Raw genomic sequence first — 21,228 nt, 5'->3', positions numbered from 1 at the left:
CTGGCAGGAGGTGATGGGAGGTACAGGGCAGCGAGTGGGAGCAGACAGAGGGGGACACAGGGACACTGAGTGCCCAGCCCCACTCGCCACCCCCCACTGTGTCTCCACCCTGTCTCATAACTGACTCCAGCAACACTGGGCTGATAGCACAGGGGCTAGAATCTTCCCTGCTCTCCTTAGAGAGGACGGGCAGCCACGGGGAGGGAGGGGCTCGGAAAAAGCCTGTGGTGGAGCCAGGACACCCGAGCTTGCAGTGGGCTCTCCGGGGGAGGGCGAGGCGTGGGAAAGAAGGGAAGGACAGATGGGGTAGGCTGGAGGGGGGCTTGGCTCAGGGACAGGGTGTCCCAGGAAAGACCCAAGGCCAAGGTCGTCCTTGGGGAACTGTTCCTGCCCTCATGGAAAACTTTCCAGATGCTAGCGAATCTAGGGGAGGGCACAGAGGCACAGGGGAGCATTGGGCCACATCACGAATGAGCCACGTGATGTGGGCCAGACAGGGGGGTGCTCGCTTGCTCCGTTCATTCTCTTAAACTGTCTTGCGGCCTCCTGTGCTCTGACAGCCCTGCACCCGCTGCACAGGGGGTAAGAAGAGCAGCCATGAGGGCATCTGTGCTGAAACCAAGCTCCTGAAAGGCACAGGAGACCGCTTTCCATAGCCCCTCCCCCAGCATGTGTCCTCGGCGCCCATGCCTGGGCTTGGGAACTCTGAAGTCACCCATGAAAAATCCAAGTACAGTGAAGATGGAAGACCAGTCTCCTCACCCCCAACCACCAGTGGCAGTGCCACATCTAGCAGTGGCCATGGCCCCTGGGGCAGAGCCAGGGGACCTCTGGGCCACATAAGGGGCAAGCAAAGCACCAGGAAGCCTCAGGAAGCAGACAGAGAGCCCCCGGTGAGAAGTGGGGGGACAGAACCACTCACAGCGTCTCCAGGCTGGTCGTGCCCTTGAGGTCGGGAAACTCCTGGATGTCTGTGGCTCCATTCAGGGATCTGGAAACAGCCAACAGCTTGAAGGCTGGGGTCAGATAACGTGCACATCCAGCCCCTGGCCCTCTAGGGAAGTGCCCCACGTCCCCTCAGTCACCCCAGCTCTCAGACCCGCTGCAGGCTTTGCTGAGCAGCCACCAGCCCAGATGGAACTGGCAGCCTCAGCATTCTGGCCCCAGTTTGCAAAAAAAAAACAGGCAAGAAACCGGGGGCGGGTGAGGGGGCGCCTCTGTGTCAGAGGTGACAGCTCAGGTGCTCCTGAGAAGGCCCTGGGCTGCTGGGTTTGCTCTCAGCCCGGGATGGGGTCTCCCCTAAATTATCATCCGCTGACGCTTCACCAGAGCTCTGGACAGCTTCTTCTTGGCCGCCTCAGACTGGTGGCTTTCCCGTCCCCACCACCCCGTCCTGTGAGGACATGCACACATCAGCAGCACAGAAAACGTGCTGTCGGACCCCAAGCAGGCAGCGTGGGGCCTGGGCTCAGATGCGTCTAGAAAATGTACAGACAGCCTGCTTGCAGCGCCGGGGGAAGAGCGTTGCAACAACAAACACGGAGCTGAAGCGTGAGCTTTAAAGATGCTGGTGACGTCACGATGGCGCCCTGTGTCGAGGACAGCATGAAAGCTTTTGGGAAGAAGTGGGATTTCAGCCGGGAATTAAACAAATGGGAGGCAGGAAACAAAGCAGTAAACATGGGGCAGCAAAGGGCTGGGGGCCCCCCACGCCCAGGCCGCTGGAGAACCGCCACTCTGGCCCAGTCTGTTTCCCACAGGCGCTCAGGGACCAGGGCCCCCGGCACCCATCTGGGGTCCGGGAAGAGGCCACGTGGGGAGGGAGACCCTGAAGCCACCAGGTTCAGGCACATGCCTTCGGGGCAGAGCCTCGGTGCCAACTCACAGTGTGTGGAGCTTAGGCAGACACTGGAACGCTGACCTTCCCACTGACTGGATGGGGTTATCATAAAAGTGTCTGGAAGAGAGACCCGGCACCGAGGTCAGCCACTCAGCCCTTTCCGGGGCACCCCTCCACCGGCCCCTCCCCAAACACGCCCCAGAGGAGCGGGGCTCACACTGTTTGCAGCAGAGGGTTCCCCATGAAGGCCTTTTCTGGGATGGCCTTGATGTTGTTGTTATGGAAGCCCCTGCAACACAAGCCGGGAGTCAGTGAGCACCCAGGAGAAACACGCAGAAGGGGACAGGGGACCAACTGTCCGGCACTGACTGGGAAGGACGTGAGACCGGGACACTGCCTGCAGACTCCAGCTTCAGCCCTGCCTCTGACTTTTCTTGTCCAAGAAAGCAGCCACCGGTCCCCTGGCCCATGTGACAGGCGGGGGCCCTCAGGAAGCCCCACAGCAAGTCAGCTCCCAGGAGGGGCAGCCTCTCCTTAGTCACTTGTGGGGGAGGGAGGAGCCCTGGAGAATCCCCGAGGAGGAAGCTGAGGGGGTGTGGGAGGAGGAGAAGGTGGTGGTGGGAAAGACACAGCTCCCAGGGGCCCCTGAAACTAAGGGGCAGAGCTGGGATGCTGCCGGGTTGGCACTGGGGAGCCGAGGAGCGTGGCCCAGCCCAGCCGGTATCTGCAGCTCTGGAAGCACAAGCCCAGGGGAGCTGGGGAGGACTTTTAACAGGAAGTGCTGGGCTGAGAAGCAGCCGTCCTCGTGTCCACGGCCACTGCTGGCTCTCTGGGTCTTCCTCGCCTCTTGTCCTCACCCCTCCTCCACCTCACGCTCTCACCCTCACCCCCACTCACCTCCACCCCTCCAGCCAGGCCGCCCCCAGGCTACTATTCACTCAGCCGTCCCTTTGTTAAGTTGCTAGTTCATGTTCCTGAACCTGGCGTCTGGGACTATGCTGAGTGACACTCTGCAGATTTAGGTGCTGTCCCCAAGCAGTTTTGTCTCCATAGATGCAGAGACACAGAGACAGACAGATGCGCACCCCTCAGGCCCGTCCCTCAGCTCGTCCTTATCTGCTATGTGTGTCTGGCCTTCACACCTTCCAACTTCCGGATGAGTGCAGGGCTGCTCTGAGTGAAGACACTGTTCGAGAGCCAGGGCTCCGCTCACAAACCTCGTCCCCCCAGCGAGGCCGCCTCCCTCGGGCCCCCCGCCCCGTGGTCACGGTCTGCCTGTCTGGTCTTTCCCTGCACTGTTCTTCTGTCTGAAATGCCTCCCTCCTCCCATCACTGCCACCGAAATCCCGTCTTCCCAAATGCCAATGTCAGCATGCATTAGTCACAGCTACTCCGCGTCACGACTGTTTTAGCCGTTACTATACAATTTAAGACCAGAGTTACATGCCGCCTCTAAGGGCCTGGGCCTGGTCCCTGCTTTACTGTGTTACTGTGTCCTCAGCGGGTCTGAAGGACCCTGAGGGTGGCCCATGCCTGTCTTACTCCCGTGTGTGCTCAGCACAGTGGGAGCTCAGTGAAGCCGGAGTCAGCTTCTCACCCCCTGGCAGCACCAGTGCTGGGGGTGACCCGTAGGCCAGCCCCCAGTCCCTCATTTGCCCCAACCAATACGGGCGATGCGAGGCCTGGACTCACAGGACGTGGCGTTTGCCATGTGTCTTCCAGGCCGGAAGGGCTCAGGGCTTTTTCCGCTGCTGACACCCTTGAAAAAGCTCGAAGCCATGCTAACAGGACTGTGACCACGCAGACTTGACCTGGCCTGGGAGGATGGGAGGCCCGGGGCTGGGGCAGGGGACACTTACAGCTCCTGCAGCCGTGCCAGGGTCCGGATGGCAGCCGGGAACTCCCGCAGCTCGTTGTGGTTCAGATCTCTGCAAGGCAGGCAGACAGGGCATCACAGGCGGCAGCAGGCAGGTCGGGGCCTGAGGGACGCGAGTGTGGCCGGTCGTCGGCCGCACAGGTGGCTTTCCAATACTGGACCCAGCTGTCCACGCCGGGACGTGCATTTTGGGCGTCTCAGATATTCCCAGGCCACCAACTCCCGGCCGTCCTGACAAGTGGAGCTGCTCTGAGTCGACCCTTCAGGGACAAGGGGCTGGCTGAGGAAATATCTTTAGCTTTTGGGGACACCAGAGGTGGGGGAGGGCAGAGGGGAGAAGGGGGCATCTTTGACCCCTTGTCACCAGCTGTCAGGATTCTGGAAGCTTCCTCAGGTGACTACCTGAGCTATCTGCGGCCTCTGCTGTCACCTTCTAAGAAAATGAACAGTGCCTCTTACCTTGGTGGTGGCGTGACAGCTCATCTGTATTTTCTCTTAACCTTTTCAGCATTTTCCAATTTTTCTTTTTATAACAAACATGTATCACATGTATAATCAGAAAACATGGCGGTGATTTTACAAGTGGTAGCAACGCAGGTGGGTGGGGTGTGGGAGGCAGGACACTACCAGGCGGAAGGTGGGAAGTGAAGTCTGCACAACCGTTCTGGCGTAATTTGTCACTACCTTTTCTAAATGAACGATTCATCCCCAGTTGCCCGAGGTCCAGGGACTTGTCCTACAGACAAGTCTGCACCTGGGTGGGAAGACATCTGTGCACAGACACCCGCCCCAGCAGAACTACCGTGTGTGGCTGCAGCTTTGGTCCCTGCCAGGGGCCTCCTTCGCGACCTCTGCGGTAACCACAGAATAAAGAGGAGGAGGGGACACGGAAGAGACCAAGAGCAAATTTGATTTTCTTTAGAAAAGATTTAGAACTGCTTGTGACAAAAAAGAGTCTCAGTGGAAGGGAGCCCACCCAAAGAGGGGGTGCTGATATCCTGAGAGAGGCAATAAAGACACATTGGGAAGAGAGAAAAGGCCCCAGGGGATTTGCAGGTGTCCTGCTGCCATGTGATGGCTCCCTCAGGATAGCTGTCAGCGTCATACTTTTAAAGTTGGCCTTTGTTTCACTTCGCAGCCAACAAGTTAGGCCCACACGGAAATGGGCCTGATGGGGGGGTCTTGGTGCCCCTCAGTTCCTGTGCACGTCCCAGCTCTGGCACTCGAGGGGCTCAGCTACCATGCTCCTCTTGAGCCCCCCAGAATGACCGCAGCCTACCTTCTCAGCCTTTTAAAGCCACCCCTGCCCTGACAACTTCCGTGAGAGGGTGGTCCAGTGCCAGGGTGGGAAACATGGAGATAATGACAGGTTCCTCTACGTGACAGGGTCGCCACACTTAATAGTCCACAGGTAGAGGCAGGAAGCCAAAGGCCAGAAGAGCAGTGACAAGGTCTGGCAGCCGGTGAGCCAGATACCCCCCCCCACCAGTCACCCACTGTGCTCAGATTCATGGGGGTCCAAGTGATTACAGCGTAAGCCCCCCCGCCCCACCCTGCCCCACCCTGCAGTGAATCAGACACTTTCCCTCCAAGTGACAAACCTCAGCACCCCAATGGGCTGCGCACAGGCCAAGGCCAGGACGTGTCCCTGAGGCACTGTAGTCAGAAGCGGGGGAGTCAGGGGCAACAGGAGGCGCCCAGAAAACAGGCTGGAGGAGCAGGGTGAGTGCACGGACAGCCCCTGGTCCCAGGTCTCACGGAGGACTCACCCTCTGCTCTCAGTGGCCAGATCGCGTCCCCTTTGAACTTGGCTCAGCCCATCTGGGGTTTCTCTACTGCGGCCCAAGCAGAACTGGATTTCCCATAAGGAACCACAAGCGTCTTCGTCTAAATGTCTTACTATTGCGTGACTACCGTGTTTCCCCGAAAATAAGACTCAGCACCCTGGCAGGAAGCCTGCCTCCTGATAAAGGCAGCATGTGGAGAGGACTAGCCGCCAGCCCAAGGCCCAGACACGTGCGAGAGACACCCTCCAGGACCCCGGAGCCCCAGCGGGTCCCCAGGCAACTACAGCCTCTGAGTGGCCTGGGGACACTTAGGTGAGCCCAGTCGATGCACAGGTGTCTGAGGAAACATAAATGGTCATTTTCAACCGCTAACTTTTGGGGTGAGCGGTTGTGAAGCCATAGAGACGAGGTACCCTGCTTTCCCAAAAAATATACTGACATCTGACATACATTTGTTACTTTACTTTCTTCCCACCCAACTAGGATGTAAGTTCTTGAAAAGGACATTTGTCCATTTCCCATTCTGGCACAGAGCTTAGCTCAACAGCTACTCGTTAATGAATACATGAATGGAAAGTTCTAGATACACCGATGAAAACATTAATGGACTCTTAAGGAATCTACGGTATTTCGGGAAACATTTAGATTTTGAGGTTGATGTGGAAAAGGCCCCAGACAATCGTGAGGGGCACTGCCAGGCTTGCCAAGGGCCACAGACACCACGAGACGAGTCCCCTGTGACTCTGTTGTCACTGAGCCCTTCAAGTGTCGCTAGACCCACGTCCAGGCGACTAGACTGAGTGGTTCCAGCCGCTTTGACCGTTTCTGGTCAGGAACTGTGCCAGGAGGGGCCTAACAGACAGTGGGGGAAGACGCGTGACAAAGGCATGTGCACTGAAAGGCTATTTTTGCAGAGCGATGGGGGGCAATGAAAACTGTGCAAATGTCAAAAAGAATTCGGCCAACCACAGGCCACGAGGTGGCCCCACCTTCCTGCTTGGGCATCTGTGAGACTCAGCAGCCGGGTTCCCACCAAGGCCCCCTTCGTCTGGTGCTGTACAGGTGCTCGCGGTGCTACCTGCCCAGGGATCAGGTCGGGCACCGCTCCCTGCCCCCGAGGCTCAGGGCTCAGTTCAGGGCTACGGACGTGTGCTGCCCACAGCGCACAGAACTCTGCAGGATGGAGCAGAAGGGCAGGAAGGACAAGAAACACGTCTGTCCAGACAAGTGCACGAGACAACTGGACGAGAGGCCTCGGCCTGGAGCGGGACGTTCGGAGACGACATCAGAGGCCTGCTTGGACATGAGGCGTTTGAACAGTCTTGACTGCAGGGCGAAGCTTCGCAAGGCTGACAAGGGAAGGACAGGGCGTCCAGCAGAGAGAAGTGTGGCTGTGCAGGCTGCGGGGTGTCCCGGGGCCGCTGTGCACGCTCTTCACGGTCTGCAGTCACCACAGGCTAACCTCGGCGGACAGCTGTCTACGTCCAGGCATAAAGGGCTTTGTCTGAACGTTCTTATCATCCTCATAACAGCCTCACGAGGTGGACACCACTATTGTACCCGTTTCACAGCTGAGGAGAGCCATACCCAGTTACTAAACGCTGTGGCAGGACCACTATCCGTCCGCCAAAAGCCCCTCTCCTTTTCCGAGGACTGCCCCTACTGTAGCCACTAACCATGTGTGGTGATTGAAATTTAAATCGACTGCAAGTTAATCAAGTCAAAAGCTCAGCTTCAGTGTCACCAGATGGCAGTGGCCACCACACGAGCAGCACAGGTGTCAAACGTCTGCATGGTGCAGAAAGCCCTGTGGCACAGCGCTGTCCCACAGCAACACAAGAACTGCCGTGTCCCAGCCTCCCTTGCAGCAGGGGGGCCGTGTGACCCGACTTCTCCCACGCAAGGTGGGCAGCAGTGGCACAGGCCACAGAATTCATAACACAGCCAGCGTGTCTCCTCCACGGTCTCTCCACCCTTCCACCAGTGACCTGCCAAAGCAGGGTCCCAGGTCCCAAGAAGCCGGGTGGGTCCCTGAGTCACTACGTGGAGGGGGGCCACCTGCCGAGAAGAAACACACTCCCTGGACCACTGTGTGATCCAGAAATATCTGCCGTGTCTGACCTATCACACGTGGTCCAGCCTTTCGGCCTCCGGAGCTGACCGGCATCCCAGCCTGCCGCTCTGAGTCTGGCGCCCACACTCAGCGGCTCCCTTCTGTCAGAGCAGCAGCTTTTTAAATGCACAGCTGACTGCCACTCTCCTCCTGAAAGTCTGAGGCGGCTCCGCGGTACACACACACACACACACACACACACACACGCACCAATTCCAACGCCCAACACGACCTTGCAGCTCCGTCTGCCATTGCACCCTCCACGTGTCTTCATACCCTCATGCATTTCCTTGTGTCACTCCTGTCCGTGGCCTGGGACGGCCCCTGCCCACAGCCTCAGCTGTTGAAATCCTCGTCACCCTTGGAAGTCCAGCTCAAACGTTGCTTTCTGCATGAGTCCAGCCCCCTCCCTGAGCCAGAGCGGCTCAGTCACTCTCAGCATTTTTCTGGACTTCTCTCCAGAAGTGTGCTCAGCCTGCGGCTGGTAAAGACGATGGTGGAGACAGCAGTCATTACCATGTACCAGCCACGGTGCTTAGTGACTTACATCTATCAGCTCAGGCAGGTGCTGTTACTACCTTCCTTTTGCAGCTGACAAACTGAGGCACAGACAGAGGCAGTCAGCTGATCCCAGTTGAGCCGCTAGGCATGTGCGGGCTGGCATGGCTGCCGGCCAGGGCTATCTGCGTGCAAACCGTCTCCCCCGCGAGAGGAAGCTTGCTGTCATCCGGAAGCCTGTGGGTTCCCTCTTGGGTCTCCCGAGGCCGGGCACAGGGCCACGTGTGTGAGGGGCATTGTCCAGGCTGAAGGCCTGCAGAGGGTGCTGCAGCATGGCTGGCCCCTGGGTTAGAGGTTGACATGCAGACTCCAGGCGTTGCTGGGAAGCCCCTGCCCCAGGCCCCTTCAGCCTGGCCCTTCCCTTGCAGGGTGGTTTGCGATGCCTTTGGCTGCAGCTGGAAAGCCCACACCTGTCCTCCCAGTCTATCGTCTAACAGCCCAGAATCAGCCAGAAGCCCGAGAGGAGGTCATGGTCCCATCTGCCGTTCCGGAGAGCCAGGAGCAGACGGGGAAGGGCCAAGGTTAAACAGAAGCCGTCCCCAACTCCAGCTGGAGGCTTGTCTGCAAGCTGCAGCCGTCCACAGCTCATCCTCCCCTTGGTGAGCTCAGCTGTTTCCAGCCAAATCCAACCAAGCTGGTGGCAGACACGGCCATTGGGAAAAACAGCTGAGAGGGTGAAGCCCAGAGCTGTCCCGGGGCCCACACCCACCTGCCTCCCTTCCAGGACCACCCCACTTTCCTCTTCCCATCGGCTGAGTGACGACAGCCAACTGCTGAGACCACTGGGGAGCCTCCCTGCGGCAGGAGTCGGCAGGATTTTATGTCCTCTTGTCCAGCCCCGCCTTCCCGTCAGCAAGGAAACTGAGGCTCGGACACAGGGGCAAATGGCTGCAAGTCTCAGAGCCTTGACTCGCATCAGGCCTGCTGGCTCCGATTAACACCCTTTCCACACATGCCACAGCAGCTCCCGATGGGAGTTTTAGGGAGCGTAGGAAGAGGAGATACGGAGAGGGTTGGGGAAAGAAACCTGGCAGTTCCTTTGGGCGCCGACAAGTGTGACCAAGCCAAATGGTCATGATCGGAGGTTGGTGTCTGTGTGTGTCACCATTTTAGGGTAGAAAGCGCCCATCCTCTGTGTACCCAGGATGGCAGGGAAGCAGGTCAGGAAATGCTCAATGTGCTTCCTCCCCAGTTATCCAGGCCACCCAGTCCCAAAGGCTGCTCCGTCTGCCTCATCCAGAGCAGACGCCTTTCCCCTGTCTTGCGCTGGACGTCAGACTTCCGGTCACTACACACCAGCCCCGTGGACACGCGAGGTGGTTTTGTTCTCCTCACAGCAATATGGAAGGGCTGATGGCACACACTGGCTTCCTCTACACTAGTCTCAAGGCTGACGTCAGTGTTTACTCCCGGGTCACAGACAAGGTCACACGGAGGACTGGGGGTGAGCCCGCTCCCTAGCGTGAGACACAGAACACACACGCCTCCCACAGACGGGAAACCCAGCCACCTCGTCCCCAAAGGCCCTGCAGACTCGGCCTCCATCTGGAATCAGACTCCCCGTGTTTGGGGCAGACGACATGGCAAGCCAGGAACGACGCAAACTGTATGACTGACAGCATCGTTTTACCTTCTAAACAACCGGCACAAAAAGCCACCCATTAATAAACGCTGCAATTAGTAAAACTGTCATCAGTTTCTATGGAGAGACACAGACATGCTCCAGCTCGGCCGCCCTCCACCCACACTCTCGTCCGCGCCAGAAAACTCAGGAGACACCTGAAGCCAGCACGGCAGGTTTCAGTGGGAGTGGCTGGTCCCTGGTTCTGAGAGGACTTGTTCCCTAATGAAGCACCGGGGATCCGAGAAGTCGGGGCTCGGACGGGGCTGAGAGGTGACGGGCCACTTGCCGCCAGCAGCACCAGCAGGGGTGCCCAGGGCTGCTGCTTGGTCAGGGAGCCCTTCCTCGTCCTGAGCTGGGGGGCCACCTGTCTTATTCCCTCAGGCCTCCCCTCGGCGGCTGCAAGACCGTAAGACGCGTGCAATCTGCCTTCCCGAGACAATCGCCGTGTTCCGCTAAGGCTGCTCCCACATTCTCCGAATCAAGGTTTGGAGACATTTCATCTTCTCACCACCCTCCCCAGAGAAGCCCTGGTCACTCTTAAGATGTGACACTCACAGCAGGACCCAGTCCTCCAGATGTGGGCAGTCCCTGCGGGCAGCACGTCCCTCACTTGGAAGCCCTGGGGACCTGAAGGCTTTGGGGTGCTGCTGGTCAGAGCAGAATGTGGCCGGATGACCTGTCCTAGTGACCTCACTTCATTGGTGTAAAGTCGGGGCCTGGGGTTCTCAGCCACAGAGCTTGTGGGAAGGGGATGCCGGATGATCCCGGGGGTTCAGCATACGCCCAGGGCATCCCTCTGAGTTAGAGGGCAGGGGACAGCGGTGCCATCTCACAGGCTGTGACAGGACCCCTGCGTGGACACTTAAGTCTGGGGCTCAAGGGACAGGTGTGGATGATTGCAGTAAGGATGGACGGGGTGGGGAGTTGGAGATCAGATTATCCAGGACGCCTGGCCGAGAACCCTGGAGCCTCTGCGATAGCACGACACCCTCCTGTTCCCAAGTGTTTCCCCAGGGCTTATGATGGCGGCGCGGCACATTCTAGAAGCTCAATAAATACTTATGGCATGAGTGACTCTAAAGAAACAGGTAAGAGAGAGTGGCAATTATTGATTCTCACCAACATACCCGAGCTTGTTAGTCTCCCAGCCGCGGCCCCACCATGGCCGCCAGTGGTTCCCCACCCCAAGCTCCCGCCGCCGCTCCATTCCAGACCAGCAGGGGGGCACTGTGGGGACCCGCAGGCTCAGAGGGGAAGCTTCAGCCCACTGCCAGCAGGGGACAAGAAGGGTGGCTTTGGCTTCCCCAGTGCCGGGCAGTGGGAAAGGGAAGGTTGTGCTGGGAGGAACGATTAGCAACTTGCCCTGGTCACAGACGCAGGACAAGCTCACTGGGCAACTCAATCTTCTGCCTGATAGAAATCATTAGTGGTTCTGCGGGAAAAGCCAGAAAGAAAACGTTTTATACGGAACAATGAATTCCTGGATCAGCCACAAAACCCCACACATTTGCAGCTAATAAACCCACAAATGGGAGCCGATTAAGGGCTGTGAAGGAAGAGTGCTGCAGCCCTGGGAGGCGGGGTCCTGGAAGGCCGTGGTGGGACCGGCGGACACTGGCCAGAGGCCGAGGCCGCGACCTAGTCGGCTGTTCATTAACTGGATGACCTCGGGCACGGTGGCCACTCTCTGCCTCAGTTTCCCCACCTGCGACTCAAGGGCACACAGCTCCTGCCTTATCTTCCTCAACAGGCGCTGGGGAGAGGGGACACGTGAGATGCGACAGCCTTTGAGAACAAAAGCCCTTTTCACTGTCTCATGTGGGTGCTCAGCAGGGTGGAAGGTCAGAGGGCAAAGTGGTCAGAGGGCCGCTGCTCCCTCTGGACTCTGGGGCAGAAGCCTCTGAACCCCTGCTGGCCCCTCCATCCCTGCTGACTGCTGTCCGGAGGTGCTGTCCACACCTCGGCCCCAGGCTCCCTCCTAAGGGAAGGCCCAGCCCGCACAGGGGCTCCCAGTTACCAGGAGGCCCAAAGCGCCTCGCTGAGGCCTGAGGGAAGGAGCCCTGTTCCCACGTGCCCCAAGTTCTGGCTGAGATATGGATCTAAGGCTTGGGGGTGGGCCCCTCAGGGAGCACCTGCTTTGCTCGGCATCGTTTTCTTTTCTTTTTCTTTTTTTTTTTTAGCACAGATTTTACTGGAGAGTAAAGCTGGGGTCCAAGGACCATGAGCTGTGGCCTCAGAAGAGCCGCCTGGCCTCCAAGCGCCACCAATCGCTGACCTGAGGGCATGGGCCTCCTGGGACAACCTTCCCAGGACTATCCTTGGTCCTGCCTCCTCCTACTTGTCAGCCTAGACACCTGGGGAGTCCTGTGATGGACCTGACCTTGCAGGAGCAATGTAGGAGGCAGGCGGCAGGGGCCAGCGGCTTACCATCACCTACCAGTTCTAGAAACGGGCAATTTGCCCCACACGTCTGGATTTGGCCTGATCTGGAAAGTGGAGGAAATAACACCTCACAGGCTGGGGGCCAGCACACCTTTGATTCCTTGTGGGGCAGGGGCAGGAGGGAAGCGTGCCTGCAGGCTGCAGTCTGTGCTATCCGCCTCCTGCTGGGCTTTCTTGGCAAGGCCTCCAGGAGAAGTGGGAGCGGGTCCCCAGCCCCACAATGCGCGCCAGGCTTCCTGCTGCTGGGGGCCCTGCGTCTGCACGCTGCTGCCTCTGCTCAGCAGGAGAGGGTACAGCAGCGCCTGCCCCAGGCCCTGCCCCCCACTTGGATTTGCCTGGCTCTCTAGCAAAAGAGCGCAGGGCACATGCCTATCTGCTAAGCCCTGTGCCTCGGTGCCGCCCACCTGGCAGGTGAATGAGGCTCAGAGCTGCGGCCACTTCTCTGGCCCAGTGGTGAGCACAGGCAGAGCCGGGGCGGGCCCCAGCTCCCAGGGCAGAGCAGCGGTGTCTGTGCTGTGCTGGGGTCTGAGCGCCTGCAGGCCAGAGCTGCAGGCATGTGCATTGTGCGTGCAGTCTGCTGTGTGGCCCACGTGCACGGCCGGCCCCCTTCCCCAGGTGGAAGGGCTGGGTGCAGCTCCCCTCCTGCCTGCTGAGAGGAGCCCGTCCCTGGAGCCAAACCACAGCGGGTGGTTTGATCTTCCCTCTGCAGCGAGATGAGAGAGGTGTAAGTGGCAGAGAGTTATGCCCGAGGGGGGAGAGTAATAAGGCGGCTACAAAGCGCGCCAATTACGCAACAATTAAAGGTCTGACTCTTTGTCCTTTCAAGCTCCCGGCCCCTCCCCCACACCTGGCTGTCCCTCAAGTGCTCAAGGACAGAGGACAAAGAGCGCACTCTCCCCTTTTAACTGCAGGTCAAAAACTGGAGGAACTGGGCCCTGGAGGGTGGGGAGGATGGACCCAGAAGGCGAAGCAGGACAGAGTCCCGACAGCTCTCCTGTCACCCACACAGCATTACTCAGATGACATTGCAGATTAGGACGCAGACTCACAGAGGCCCATGGCCCCAGGCCGTGTAAGGCTCTGTCACAGGCTACTTGCCTGCACAGCGCCCACTGGGGGGACTGCTCGCGTCCCCACCTTGGCTGCCCCATCTGTACAGTGGGTGCAGGGATGTGAGTGGCAGGCCCTGCGCCCCCAAAGACGAGAGATGCAGTGGGCGCCAGGTGGCAGGCTCTGAGCTCTAGCCAGCACCAGTGGACTGGGTGCCCACGCAGGCCTCCCGTGGCCCTTTGAGAAAGCAGCAGGCAGCCCCAGAGTGAAGAAATCACTGCTGGCTGGCTCTCAGAGGGGCCGTGCATACCCAGCACATATGCCCCCACGGACTGCCCGGTGGGAGAACGCCCCACATCCTGGGGCAGGGAACCTCAGACTCCCTCCTGCTCTGCATTTGCCCAAAGCTCTGCATCCCCAAGAGGTGGCTGTGGGGGCACCAGCTTCCCTCAGGGCTCTCCAAACACCTTGCACAGTCCCCCTTGACCCAGACGACGAAGGCAGCAGGGCAGTGAGCAGGAACTCAGGTCTGTTTTCTCAGCTCACAGACCAACTGGCCTGGGCCTGCTCGGCCCCAGCAGGGAGTGACTTCCCCAGACATCAGTTCTCTAGCTGTTGACCAAAAGGCTAGATTGTTCTGGAGACGCAGAGGGGGCTCAGGGTGCATGTCGGTTCCCACTCTCTTGACTCCAGGTTGGGCATGCGGTCAGTGGAAGGGACAGCTGGACCCAGCTTGGCCATTTCTCCTGCTTTGGCTGAGCCTGAGAGAACAGCAAGCTCCTGGCTGTCCTGCCCACGGGACGCGGAGGGGAGGGGCGTCGGCCCCCATTGCCCCCCACAAGCACAAACGCAGACACTACATGCACCAAATGGTTTTGCCCAGCGCATGGCCTCCACGGGCCAAAGCTTGCCCCCGGCACCTCCCCTCTGCTGCTCTGTCACCTCAGGAGAGTCGCTCTGCTGTGTGTTGGGGGCGAGAGAAGTGACCACGCCCCTGGCACAGCCAGCCCTTCCCCAACCTCACGCCCTGGGTCCTTCACTCCCCAGCACTGCCTTCCCGGCTGGCACCAGGTGGCCATGCAGCCCCCCTCCTGGGAGCCAAGGGACCCCAGCTGGCATGGTCGGTGCAGTTCTCTGCTCAAACGGGGCCCCGGGGCCTGCTCTGCAGGGGTTGGCAGTGCTCCGGAGGGAGCGATGAGAGGTGCAAGCGCTTTCTGACCTGACCAGAATCCCAGCACAATGATGTACGGACAATACAGCTTTTTAAGAGTCAACGTTTAGGGTGCTTTTTATAGTCAGGCGGGAGCGCCGAGGGGGCCACCCCCCATTAATCATTTAGCTGGTGAGGTCAACTGGCAAACAGGCCCAGCACTGCTCTGTGGTATTGTTTTCCCTCTGTCAGCAGCCACTGCCACACAAATGTCACACTGCCCTGAGCCAGCCCAGCCGCACTCCCAAGCCTGCCGTCCCATCCCGTTCTTCCAGCTGCTCCTTGCTGTTCCTATTTCTACTTACAAATGTCATTCTCCTGGTGGGCTCTGCTGGCAGGGATCCTAGGTTCCCCCTTTCTGGGCCACCCTGAACCCCAAGAGGGCACCTTCCACCAGAGAGGAAAGGCATTCATTCTGGCAACAGGCCAGAGGAAGTGGCAGGGATGGTTGCCTGGTGAGCAGGCCCAGAGCCAGACCCCAGCATCCAGTCCTGCTGGCCTTGCCCCTGCCACCCCCGCCCCCGATGCCAGGCTTTCATGCCACCCTCCCTCCGACGTCAGGCTTTCCTGCCACAACCCGCCACTCACAGTGTCTCCAGATTGCGCAGCCCCTCGAAGCTGTGGGTCCCCAGATGCTGGATGCGGTTGTTATGAAGATGCCTGTGTGGGAAGGAGGGACACGTCACACAGGTGCCACAGCCCTGGGCCAGGGTGGGGGCGTAAGTAGGAAGGTGGAGGAAGAAGCAGGCAGAGTGACCCCAGTGGTCCAGCGCTGTCTCCAGGGACAAGATGATTGGCCGAGACCGACCTCGGAAGTCAGTCTCCAACGCTGGGCTGACCACGGGCTGCACCGTTTGGACTGCGATTGAAGGCAAAGGGGAGAGGAATGCGCAGGCCCCAGCTAACTTGTCTCCTACTAAGTTCTCAGACAAGGTCTGCTGTCCGCAGAGGCTGAGGGTGAGGGGGCGCTCCAGTCTGAGGTCCTGCTCCCCAGGACACCGCTGGCCTGACTCAGTGTCCAGACGCACTTCTGGGAGCCAACAGCCAACCACTGCAGACAACATATAATTAAGGGCTAAGCTTTCTGTCACAGCTGCAGGGAGCTGCAGACAAGCTCCGAAGTGGGGACTGGTGAGGCCAGAGCAGTCAGGGCGGGCTTTGTGGAGGCGGTGATCTGAACAAGCACGGGAAGGGCATTCCAGGCAGGGGACAGTGAGGACCCAGGTGCAGAAGGGAGCGGGGCTTGGCCAGGGTGTATACAGGCTGGGAGAGGCACACCAGTTCGGGAGAGACTTCCGGCGTAAAAATAGCTAATTGAAAATAAGAGACTTCTGCTCTTGGTTCTTCTGCTAATTGCTAATGAAATGAGTGAAACAGCAAAAACAAGACCCCTGCCCTCACCCCAAATATTACCAGTTGCAACAAAGCAAGGGGCAGAGACCTCACTTAATGTAAACAAACTGCAAAACTGGTGCCAAAGAACTGGCACGAAAACAAAAGCTGGAGAATTCACCCTAAAACCCCAAATCTAAAGAGAAGCAGCTCCATGAACATCCTTTGCGCCCTCCCCACCTGGCTGCCCAGGGGACAGGTGAGAGGGGAAAGCAAGCCCAGCTCCAGGCTCCTCGCTGACTGAGGACACAACATGGCCAGAAGCCCAGAGAGATCCTGGGTAGAAGGTGTGGCTCCGGCGGGTACCACACACTGAGCCGGGCTGGCTGGAGCAGAGCCCGTGGTCTGACGGAGACCGGACAGCACTGCAAGCGCCCACCTCCCCATACCAGGGCTCAGCCAGGCGAGGAGACCCAACTGACCTGCAAGGCCACCCACAAACTGGAGCTCTGCACCGGGCGGGGGGTGGGCGTGTGGACACCAATGGGGCCCAGCGATGACGCAGCTAGAATGAGTGGACAGCAATCCAAGCCCAAGAGGGAAACCGAGGGAGAGGGGACACGAGGATGCAAAGGTCTGAGCTTGGAGAAAATGTAAGTCATGAATGAGGAACAGAAAGAAACCGTCACAATGGCTTTCTGCTACGAGACCATCCATGAAGCAATACTTCAAAGACAACATTTTTTAAATGAAAGAAAAAATGGCAATATAGACTGGGGACCACAACGACATTATTAAAAAACTCGTCAATAAATTTGAAACAGCCGCATAGACTCTGCCGAGAACTGGAGTCAGAGAGAAAGTCTGAGGTAATCACGGAGGGCTTGGCGGACGGAGACGAGAAGGTAGGACCAGGCCCCAATGGCTGCAGACGGCCTTCAGGTGATTCAGCACAGGGCAGCTGCTCGCTCTGAGGCAGGGAATCCGAAACGAGACAGAGCAGCATTCAAAGACAGACTACAAAAGAAAATTCTCTACGATGAGGCAAGAGTGGAATGTGCAGCTCAAAAGCATCCATTGTTCCAGAAAGTGGGACGCGGCCTATTCTACACACTGACATGATCTAGTGCAGCTATTAAAGTTCCAGGATTAAAAGACGTCTTCAGGCAGAAAGGGGCAGAGGCCAGGCTGGGGGCCGGGAGGGTTCTGGGTCCTGTGTCCTCCCGTCGCGCTCAGAGGGTCTGTCCCTCCTGGGAACCGGGAAGAAACCGGGACCCCTCACCAAGAGGTTAATATTTCCATCTCCTCCGTGCCTCTAACCCACTGTCCCCAAACTGTCACTTCTGCCTGCTTCCTGTTGGACTCTCTCCATTTTCCACCCCTCCTCCCTTTGCAGCCTCTCTGGACCACACTGTCTCAGCTTTCCAAAATCCCAGCCCCCGGCCTCTGACCCCCCGAAACCACCCATTGAACCGGGGTCCTGCGCACCTCTGGCAGCCGCCTGGGGCAGGGTGGTGGTGCTTGTCGTCCACATGAAGGGACAGCATTTACACACGTGACACCACTGCTGACCAATCAAGTGCTGCCTCGGGGTCCCATCAGTGCCACGGCAGTGACAGGAAGGGACTGCACGCTGTCACAGCAGCGTGACGCCAGTAGGGTGCCAGCAGCAGCCCCTTCTCCCTGCCCCCCACTGGGGTGTCCCCTTGCCTCCCATCACCCCCAGGTGTCCTGATCTGCCTCCCGGGCCTTCAGCCGCTCACCCCACCATCCCTACACAGCCTTCCCGCTCCGCCCCCTCTCACAGGTCACCTGCTGCCACCGGAAGCCTCTCCTCTGCAGCCCTGGGAGCTGCAGGCAGGTGAAGGACAGAGGCCAGGGGCCAGCTGTCCTCCACGGCTTCCCTCCTGCATGGTGGGCTTTCTCTCCTGGCCCCTCGCCCGTCCTCATGTCTGGGGGCAGCGCCCTCCCTGAGCTGCCACAGCTCAGCTTCCAGCTCCCTGGGTCCCAGAGAAGCTTCAGATTCTTTCCACCATCCGAGAACCTGGGGATCAAGTCGCTTATCCTTGCAGACGTCCCTCACCGTCATGCCTCCCCCGGCCCTCGGCCACCTCCCCAAGCCAGACCTGGTTGATTCACGAGAGCCTGCCGACTGACCTCTCTGTCGTCAGTCTCCCTATTCCCACCCCTCCTTCCAATTGACCATGAAACACCCCTGCACCTTTGCTCGGACCTCCGCTCCCCTGCCCCACTGGCAGACGAAGCCACACTGTGCTCTGGCACTAAGGCCCCAACTCACGTTTCCGGGCTTTGCTCCCACACACTGCTCCTGCCAGGCTGGCCGGTTTGCACCGCTGCCTCCCCCGAGGGCCTGTAGTGACACCTGTGGGCCTGCCTCGTTCCTCACCACCTTCCAGGCCAGGACCCAGCCCACCTTCCCCAGGACCTCCCACACGTCTGTGAGTCTGCCATCTCCAGGCCAACTTGGCCCAAGTTCCAGGACTCATCAGCTTCCTTCTCGTATGTCTTCTGCTTTTCCCACAGCCTGTCGCCCCTTGAGGGCAGCAGCCGTGTCCCACACAGGCTCTGTAAATGCTGCTGCTAGTCATTCACAGGGGACCCATCACGAGTCCCTCATTTTCCGGCAGACCTGAGCCCACTGCCTCGGGATGTCACAGGGGTATCAAACACCAGCTCGCTGCACCCCCGTAAGTACCCACCAGCTCCCAGAAGGCCCAGGGACGGGCGGTCATCCTGGTAGCAGGACGTGGTCCATACAGATGTTCACTCAGGATCTCCAGTGTCCCAGCACAGAATTACCTTTTCCCCGAAAATAAGACCTAGCTGACTAGGTCTTATTTTCGGGGAAACACAGTAGACAAACAAATTGGTACCTGCTTTTTCATCTCTCAAATGGAGCTAAGCGTCATCCATCCCCTGGTTTAGAAAATCACACCAGCTTTCCAAGAGCACGGGGGGCAATGAGCAGTCACCAACACACGCTCTGGCAGCAATCAGTGTGGAACCCAAAGCAATTACACATGACCTCCAAGCCCTGAGTAATTACCCCATGAACTTACCAATCACTCACAGCAATTAGCTCGAAGCTAATTTGCCTCTAAAGTTCCCACTGAGAACGGGGCAGAGTTAACCCCAGGCCCCAATTCCTGCCAGGGATGCTATCTCCCCGGTAATTACCAGTGATGGCTTTTGTGTGCCTCTCCAGACCCCGGAGACAGGTGAATTTACCCTCCCCCTACCATGCCCGCGCATACAACAGCACCACCTGGTTCTCAGATGTGGTGCAAAGCATTTAAGGCATTCTGGCTTCCATTCCCACTAGAAGGCGTCCTCGTGTTTGCGTGGTGAGGAGGGCATCTTCAGTCCTGCTCTCTGGTTACGGCGCTCTGTCCTTTATCGACATTAGAGCACGTCGATAGCCCTCATGTCACTGGCTTCATGACAACCCCATGGGGTCAACAGGGCGCGAGACGCCTCATTTTACAAAGGGGAAACTGAGACCAGAAGGTTCAGTAACTCCGAGAGAAGGGGAAGGCCATGGACCCCAGCAGGACCCGTGGGGGCAGGCAGAGCATACTCACAGCACAACCAGGCTGGTGAGATTCTGGAAGGCGAAATCAGGGACACGGCGGATGTGATTGAGTGCCAGGGTCACGGCCTGCAGAGCAGGCAGGTTGTTGAGGGCCCTGACGGGGACCTCGGTGAGGGCATTGTCGTCCAGCCACAGGTGGCGGAGGCAGGACAGCCCCTCGAAGCTCCTCTCCGGGACCAGGGAGATGAGGTTGGCATCCAGGCGCCTGGTGGGAAAGAGGATGGAGAGGGTCAGTGCAGGCAGGACACAGACCGAGGCTTGGAGCTGGATTGGGTGGGGCAGCCAGGACCCCAACAGGCTTCAAGAGCAACCAGGCCATCACTGACCCTGTGTCACACCCCTGCAAGTTCCCAGGTTTCGCCCCATCCCAGTTCTTGATCCTTTACGCCATATGTTCCTATGATGGCACCAACCCCCCCTCAGACCCAGGGCTGAGCCCACATGCATAGATCACAGCACCCCAACCCCCAGGCTCCCATGTCTCCCCACCCAGGTCCACTCCAAGGCCATGGAAGGGACATGTCCCACGGCTGACAGAGCGAGTTCCCCTCCCCTAACCATAGGAGAGGCTCTCGAAGAGGCAGTGGCCGTGTCACCCAACCCCAGTGACGCCTGCTCCCTGTCCCCTCCAGGACCCAGGAATTTGATGGGATCCTGCCAAAGCCCTGGGGCTTCTTGCTCAGTTGGGGGCCTGTGGGAGCCTGCCTGCCACCACCGGAGTCCTTGATACACTATTTCTCAGAACAGAGGGGTGGCCCTGCCTGTGCCGCCAGAGGTTCTGTGGTGACAGGAGAACTTCTGACGGGGGGTCCAGAAGATCTTGGCAGCCCACAACACCGGAATCTGCCCATCTTACCCTTAAAGATGTGCCCAAGCCAATGTCCCTCATCAATGTGTTCCCGTCTGGGACGCGGGCTGAAACCTCATCACCCTATGCGGCTGGTTCCACAGGGACCAGAAGGTTCAGTAACTCCGAGAGAAGGGCAAGGCCTGTGGCCAGAGATTTACGCCTGGACTTTACTCCCAAGAAGAGGCTCTGCCCCGAGACGTGGTTCTCCCCCCGCGTGGCAGCTGAATCATGGACACCCCAACCCTCATCCCCAGAGGCCCCAAGACTCCATAATCTGAACCCAGAGAAGAACTGATGTGACTGGGCTGGGGGAGGGGAAGAGGTGACTTTCTCTCGTTCCCACAACACAGCCACTTACAGAGGGCCCAGCCCAGCTTCCGTCTCAGCCTTAAGCCGTTTCGCCAGTGCCCTTCTTGCCAAAAGTGCCACTGGGGAATGTCCCCAGCTCACTAGTAAGGGGGCCAAAGGTGGACAGGCCAACAGTGAACTGACCGGGACACACCTGAAAGCGCAGTCAGGAAACACCTCCCACCCACAGCAAACCTGACCTGGTGGGACCATAAACCCTCCTGTGAGCGCCCTCTACTGGCGAGGCCCATCACTGCAGTCGTGGTCCCCAGTGGTCTGACTGTGGCCAGCTGGCCTGGAGCTGGGAAGGTCCTCCCCAGCAGAGTGCGAGTGGTTCAGAGGGGTGGGCACCTGCTTGTAAAGAACGCCCTGATGTCTCCTGGCACAGACAGGTCTGGAAAGTGAGAGCTCCCTGCCCCTAGTCCCAGAGCCTCCAACCCAGCGGCAAAGCCAGGCTGACAGCCACAGTGCAGTGTGGGGGCAGCACACGGGCGGGGGGGGGGGGGGGGGGGGCTCCTGTGGGGGAGCCAGGAAAGCAGGGCAGAGAAGTAAGTGCCAGGGGGAGTTGCTCGCAGCCTGTCCCTG

General features: G+C 58.9%; 1 protein-coding gene across 8 annotated transcripts in view; it reads right to left on the bottom strand.

Moving 5' to 3' along the window:
* Nucleotides 1–21,228, bottom strand: part of LGR6 (leucine rich repeat containing G protein-coupled receptor 6) — a 90,296-nt gene that overhangs the window by 11,460 nt on the left and 57,608 nt on the right. For all 8 annotated transcript variants that reach the window (XM_088799197.1, XM_088799200.1, XM_088799202.1 and 5 more), the window contains 6 exons: nt 19,435–19,650; nt 15,089–15,160; nt 3,700–3,768; nt 2,058–2,129; nt 1,886–1,957; nt 923–991 (listed from right to left, as the gene is read on the bottom strand). In XM_088799197.1, the coding sequence (XP_088655323.1) occupies nt 923–991; nt 1,886–1,957; nt 2,058–2,129; nt 3,700–3,768; nt 15,089–15,160; nt 19,435–19,650 (570 nt within the window). The remainder of the gene's footprint in view (nt 1–922; nt 992–1,885; nt 1,958–2,057; nt 2,130–3,699; nt 3,769–15,088; nt 15,161–19,434; nt 19,651–21,228) is intronic.

Source organism: Rhinolophus sinicus, chromosome 6 (assembly GCF_057876585.1).
Source record: "Rhinolophus sinicus isolate RSI-liver-muscle chromosome 6, RSI-T2T, whole genome shotgun sequence".
Taxonomy (NCBI): Eukaryota; Metazoa; Chordata; class Mammalia; order Chiroptera; family Rhinolophidae; genus Rhinolophus; species Rhinolophus sinicus.
This window is presented reverse-complemented; position numbering and strand designations above follow the sequence as displayed.